General features: G+C 35.2%; 1 protein-coding gene across 1 annotated transcript in view; it reads left to right on the forward strand.

The window, feature by feature from the left end:
* bin3 (bridging integrator 3) overlaps positions 1-7,500 on the forward strand; it is a 107,662-nt gene that overhangs the window by 39,217 nt on the left and 60,945 nt on the right. Inside the window, exon 4 of the mRNA NM_001123044.2 lies at positions 4,611-4,672. Within this exon, the coding sequence (NP_001116516.1) occupies positions 4,611-4,672 (62 nt within the window). The remainder of the gene's footprint in view (positions 1-4,610; positions 4,673-7,500) is intronic.

Raw genomic sequence — 7,500 nt, forward strand, 5'->3', positions numbered from 1 at the left:
TCACATGTTTGAAGGAGGCGTGCTGCTAGCGTGTTCGCATGACAGCCGTCTGGAGCAGCTGGGCCAATGCTACTCTATTAGCACCTACAGTAATGGCCCCTTTATCTCGTCTTGTTAAGAGTCTCTCTTTCCATTTCTTGCCAGATAACCACCATTCCCGCCTCCTCCTACTCTTTATCTCTTCAATTGTTTTGTTTTTTCTCGTATTGTTTTTTTCTGCATCCTGATATACAGATTAAGTCAAAATTATTTTTATTATTATTATTATCTTTTTCAAATATTTCCCAAATGATGTTTAACAGAGCAAGGGCTTTTTCACAGTATTTTCTATCATATTTTTTTTTCTTCTGGAGAAAGTCTGATTAGTTTTATGTTGGCTAGAATGAAAGCATTTTAAATAAATTAAAATACAAATTATTAGGTGACTAATCAAAAAGTAATTAAAATCGACTTTCAGAATCTATAATCTATAACATTTTTCCTGGTCAATTTTTTTTTTATTACTTTCCCTACCGCGTGTGGAGTCACATGACCCCGCTTTGTTTATACCTCTACATCGAGCGCACGCATATGGTCCGCATACCCCTAGCTATAACCAATGCGCACCTTTCAAACAACATAACTACACGACATGACCAGTGTTGGGGAAAGTTACTTTTGAAAGTAATGCATTACAATATTGAGTTACTTAGTTACTTTGTATTGAAAAGTAATGTGTTACGATACTTTTGAGTTACTTTTTAGTTACTTTTTACCTGCCTGAGGCTTGATCTCTTTCAGAACTTGCAGGGTGTTTTTTGCAATCTTTTAAAAAAAGATTAGAATAATGTTACCTTCTGAGAACTTCCTGACGCTGTACATGCTGTATATACAGATTAATGAAAATTAAAAGCAATGTGTTTGCAGCTTTTTTCTTATTAAAAATCCCTGTCCATTGAGACTATAATCCTCTTTTCTTCCATGTGTTAAAAATTATGAGAATACTTCCATCACTGAAATGTAAGTGTGTATATATATATATATATATATATATATATATATATATATATATATATATATATATATATATATATATATATATATATATATATATATATATAATGCAAAAGGAAAAAATAAAATAATTTATTTTGTTTCCAAAAAAGCAAGTTATTTATTTTCACTATTTTATAAGAAAAAAAAATTGACTGTTGGTTTTAGGCTGTTTTTTAATTTCAGCTGTTCAACATTGATTTTTAATAAATAATCATAGATAGTATATAGTCTGTGTATTAAAAAATATTTTTAAAACAAGTAATGCACCCTTTAATGCATCCAAAAATCTCTCACTTGTCGTATGTGCGCATATTTACTTTAAAAAACTTGTCAATGAACTATGAGGGCTAAAAAAATAAAAGAAATAAATAAAATAATTGTTCATTAACAATCATAATCAAGTTCAAATGTTTAATTAAGTAAGATTTTTTTATTTTAGGCCGACTCGCCCAGTCCTAACCCTTCTATTTTCTCCTAATTATTTAAAAAAAAAAAAATAAATTGCAACTTTTTATTTTCGATTTGTCTACAGAACAAACTATCACTATACAATGACTTACCTAATTAACCTAATTAAGCCTTTAAATGTCAATTTAAGCTAAATACCTGTATCTTGAAGAATATCTAGTCATGTAGTATGTGCTGTCATCATGGCAAAGAAAAATAAATCAGTTATTAGAAATGAGTTATTAAACCTATTATGTTTAGTAATGTGTTGAAGAAATCTTCTCGCCGTTAAACAGAAATTGGGGAAAATAAATATATCGGAGGCTAATAATTCTGACTTCAACTGTACTTTCTCACAGTCCTTTATTTTCTTCTTTTATATCATACAACCAAATAGAAAAAAATACCAATTTCACTGACATTTCCACCGTTTTCCAGTTTTCCTTAATTGCTGTAATAAGTGCAGTGTGAGGTGCCTCAAGGGAGTCCCCTCAGTCCGTGTCTAATTTTCCACCTAATTGATTATAATGAACAGCTCCCCCATCGCTGCCTCAAACACACACACACACACACACACACACACACACACATTCACACACACTCATGCGAGCACGAGTGAGTCGTATGCAATAGTGCAGTAATTGCAGTTGTTAACACCCCCATCGGGTGTGAATGGATCAACACTGTGAAAGACCCTGTGAATGATCTCTTCTGCCTCTCAGGAAATGCTGCTGTCGTACGGAAACATGAATGGATATTATTAAAACAGATCCGCTTGTTTTAACTCTGACTTAAATGTGGGCATTTGGAGCGCTAATATTATCATATGACGCTGGCAGGAAGAAAGTTTTAAGAAATGGTTACACAACCACTCGTGAGCTTGAAAATAACAATAGCAATAACGAACATTATAATAACAGTAAAAATCTAAATTTGGAGAAATGCAAGTTGTGCAAAATACAAGCACACCCCTCACAAATCTCTCATATAAATTAATATTTTCTATAGGAAGCTTTACAATATTGCATTTGTGAATATACATTAGATTATTCGGCAGTGAAGCCAAATCTGGAGCCGATCTATTAAAATAACTGATGATAACAGTCCACAATGAGTACACCCTAATTTACACATTAGGAAATAAAACATTTTTAAAAAGAACAAAATTCAAGAGAAACAAAAAAATGTATGTAATTTTGTTGAAACTTTTAGTTTGTAATTTTCCCACCCAATATTTTGCATGAATTTAAATGTATAATCTTTCTATTCCTAAAGATGTTCAGTGACTAAAATATTAGTTTACTAAATATGTTTTCTTCAAATGCTCCAAAATATACACTACCTGACAAAAGTCATGTCATCGATCTGAGTTGTAAGAGCAACAAATAATAACTTCACTTCTAGTTTATCATAGAAAAGTGACAGAAGGTGGATTTTTCTGATGAATCATTTATTGAACAGCATCCCAATCATCACAAATACTGCAGAAGACCTATCAGGACCCGCATATACCCAAGGTTCTCACAAAAGTCAGTCAAGTTTGGTGAAGGAAAAGTCATGGTTTGGGGTTACATTCAGTATGGTGGAGTGCGAGAGATCTGCAGAGTGGATGGCAACATCAATCGCCTGAGGTATCAAGACATTTGTGCTGCCCATTACATTACAAACCACAGGAGAGGGACAATTCTCCAGCAGGATAGCGCAAAGAAGGTCAAGCAGCTCCAGAATTCGCCAGCCAGGTCACCAGACATGAACATTATTGAGCATGTCTGGGATAAGATGCAGGAGGAGGCTTTGAAGATGAATCCAAAGACTCTTGATGAACTCTGGGAGTCCTGCAAGAAGGCTTTCTTTGCCTTTCCAGATGACTTTATTAATGCGTGATTTGAGTCATGGCAGAGATGTACGGATGCGGTCCTCCAAGCCAGGCCCGGATTGGCTAATCGGGAGGACCGGGAGAATTCCCGGTGGGCCGGTCTGTTTTTTGGCCGCGAGGGTCGGTGTTCCTAGCTCCAGAATCTGTTGCTCTCAGCAGTCACACTTTTTAAAAATAATTTATTTATTTACTTGACCACAGCCTTCTTATTCATTATTTTACCGCAGCTCTACTCTTTTTATCTATTTTCTCGTAGCCTCGTGAGCAAGATGCAGCCTGCAGGTTAATGATGATATAACTAGATAAGTCACTATTTAATGTACAGCTGTTGTGGTACAGTGGTAAGCACGTTAGGTTATGAGGCCACCAATCCGGGTTCGGACCTCGTCTGAATGACAATTTTTTTTTTTTCATTTTTATTGTTAAGATATATAATACTGTTAGGGTTGTTGAACATTTGAAGTTCTAAAACAGCTGTTTTCTCAAAAAAAGACGTGATAGTGTAATTAGAAACTGAATTGGAAATGACCTTATTTTATTATAGTCAGTGGTGAACTGAGGTGGGCCGGTCTAAGGCTTGAAACTCCAGGGCTGAAAAAGAGTCCCACTCCGGCCCTGCTCCAAGCTCATGGAAGTCAGACACAATATTCATTTTTTCTTCACTGCAGCAGAACTTTTTATTCTATACTGGATATTATTTCTGTTCAGTGACAAGACTTTTGTTTAAGCAAAGTCGGACCTTACTGTCCTAATAAAATCATTAAAAATCAAGGCATGATCATATTGTATTTTGGTCAAATAAGTGTCATCTAGAGGCCTTTGCAATTCATACAGGCCTCTTTTGATACCAAATAATCAACTAGAAGTCAAGTTATTATTTGTTGTTCCTAAAACTTGGGGCAAGACTTTTGTCAGGTAGTTTATATTGACCAATTCACTGAGAAATGGATAAAAATATTTAATTTTAAAATGGGGGTGTACTCTGTTATGTTGAGCACTGTATATATAACCTAAAGTAATGCACACTACAGTATTCTTTTGTTCCCGATATTGATGTATCATAATTTTTTTATTTATTTGTTTTTATTATAATAATAATTTTTAATTAATAGCACTTTTGTGACCCTGCGAAAATCTTGACGGTAAAGTTTTAACAGCTGAATGTTTCCCTGTTACATTTCTTCAGACATGTCACAGCTATGAGAAAAATGCAATGTTGACTAATTTATTTGTGTGTATTTCAAATTTTTAGGCTGGAAGAACAGACCAAGAAGCTGCATAAAGACATGAAGAAAAGCACAGAGGCTGATTTAGGTTTGTGATTATGATTTCCCCCCTCCTCTCTGCTAATGCTGGCTCTCATCTAAATATATCGTCTTCTCTCTTCTGTGATATCAGCGCTTATACCGGTCAGAAAGAGAGAAAAGCATGTACCGTTGTGTCGTGTTTTTCTCTTATGCACTACAGTTGAATTCAACGTTAACCGCCCTGCTATGAATTTGTTTTCTTTTTTAAATATTTCCCAAAGGATGTTAAACAGATTAAGGAAATTTCCACATGTCTGATAATATTTTTTCTTCTGGAGAAAGTCTTGTTTTATTTCGGCTAGAATAAAAGCAGTTTAAAATTTTTCAAAACCATTTTAAGGTCAATATTATTAGCCCCCTTAAGCTATATTTGTTTCAGTTCTATACAGAACAAACCATCGTTAAACAATAATTTTCCTAATTACCCTAACGGTGCATTCCCACAGGGTTTCAATGCCAATACTTGACTGAAGGTGTGTCTGAAGTTGGGGCTGACGTGATTGTCATAGCATCGTCAGCCAATGAAATTAGTCAGCAATCGGCTACTGTCTGAGCTGGTGTATTTGCATACGCTTCCGTCTGCGCTTCAAAAGTTGAGAAAGTCCCAACTTCTGCAGCGATCAATGCCACTAAAGCGGCGCCGATGGATCCACAATGCAGTCGGGCAACGCCTGACATCATCAATTCAAAGTGAATGGTAGCGTTGAAGCTGACGCCCCTTGTGAATGGGGCGCAACTTGCCTAATTAACCTAATTAAGCTTTTAAATGGCACTTTAATCTGAATACTAGTATCTTGAAAAATATTTAGTCAAAAATTATGTGCTGTCTGTCATCATGGCAAAGATGAAATAAATCAGTTATTAGAGATGAGTTAGTAAAACTGTTATGTTTAGAAATGTGTTAAAAAAATCTTCTCTCCGTTAAACAGAAATTGTGAATAAAACTGTACAGTTTTAATAATATTAATAATAATAATTCAGACTTTAGCTGTATATGCTTTGATATCTCCAGAAGTCAGAGAGTATTCATTTAAAACTGTTTGATAAATGTATCACAAAGCTGAAAGTACCATAGCTGACAGTCCAATCAGGGTGAAAGTCATGTAATGTACTCCTGTTTTTAATTCTGTGTGTTGATTTATTTATTTAAACGGTGCATTCCTGACCTGTCATTTCCCTTTCTGGACAATTCAGTTACAGATTTGACTGGATTTATCTCGGATGTGTTGTCATGATTACATTTTTACACGGGCAAGGTCATGAGAATATCTCATGTTATTCGCATATACAGACTTGCCTGAGTCCTGTTGCTACACTCTAAAAACAATGTACTGTTTTCGAATTAGTCAGACGTGAGTCAAAATTATGTTCTGTGGTATTTCTGCCCCAAATCCCTGCACTGCGTTCCCTGGAAAAGGCAAGAAATATTCAGCAGTTCTGCAGTTTCTGGAGGTGAACGTTTTAAGAGGAATTTCAGTTTCGTGCAGACCTGGCTATGGCATTTTGCTGTGTGTCAGTTATATAGCAGATAGTTGACATCCAGTCTCTTTCATTTTATAGGAGAAACCGTGGGCAGTAGTAACTTTTTTTTTAATAGAGTTTTTCTTCATAACTCATGTATTGCTTAAAATGCACTACAGTCATCCTTTTATAAAAGATACAAATGTAGGTTAATTGTAACTGGGGCCAAATATATAGGTAGATGTATATAGATCTATAGGAATTATAATTAATTTTATTTCTGCAGAGAATTTTGTTATGAAAAAATTAATTTAATGTTATTAAAAAAATCTTCAAAATCTTTAAAAATCTATTTTGAATTTATAGTAACTAAAAATGTAAAACAGGAACATAAAAATAATAGCTTTTATTTGCATTTGAGTTTTACAATGCAAATCCGATGAGAACAACAAAGTCTTTTATACTATATATCTACAGAAAATATTACTTTACAAATTGTATTGAAACCATATAAACATGTACATTAAGGCGGCTGCTTGATATTGCTAAAAAGCGTATCAAAAGTCGTTGAAAAGTCGTTGCAATATTTTCATTCACTGCGATATACTCTCACCGGCCACTTTATTGGGTACACCTGTCCAACTGCTCGTTAACACAAATTTCTAACCAGCCAATCACATGGCAGCAACTCAATGCATTTAGGCATGCAGACATGATCAAGATGATCTGCTCCAGTTCAAAGCGAGCATCAGAAAGGTGATTTTAAGTGACTTTGAACGTGGCATGGTTTTTGGTGCCAGACGGGCTGGTCTGAGCATTTCAGAAACTGCTGATCTACTGGGATTTTCACGCACAACCATCTCTAGGGTTTACAGAGAATACCAAAAATTCTGTCAGATAAGAACAGAAAACTGAGGCTACAATTCAGACAGGCTCACCAAAACTGGACAATAGAAGATTGGAGAAACGTCGCCTGGTCTGATGAGTCTCCATTTCTGCTGCAACATTCGGAGGGTCGGGTCAGAATTTGGCATCAACAACATGAAAGCATGAATCCATCCTGCCTTACATCAGTGCTTCAGGCTGGTGGTGGTGTAATGGTGTGGGGGATATATTCTTGGCAGTAATCAGAGAAGCATAAATTAAATAATTACTGTATAATAGTAATAGTAATGATTATAATAATAATAATAATGACACTATGGTTGGGTTGATAGCAATGAAATTGTCCATCACTAATGGCCCATAGATATCACAATGCTGAGCCGGCATTGCGATCCTCCGCCCTGCCCCCATGACAGCAGCAACCCGGTTGTGAAAATTACACAATCAGGCCCCGTTCACACTAATACGTCTTAGTTTTAAAATGGCATT

This window comes from Danio rerio, chromosome 8 (genome assembly GCF_049306965.1).
Source record: "Danio rerio strain Tuebingen ecotype United States chromosome 8, GRCz12tu, whole genome shotgun sequence".
Taxonomy (NCBI): domain Eukaryota; kingdom Metazoa; phylum Chordata; class Actinopteri; order Cypriniformes; family Danionidae; genus Danio; species Danio rerio.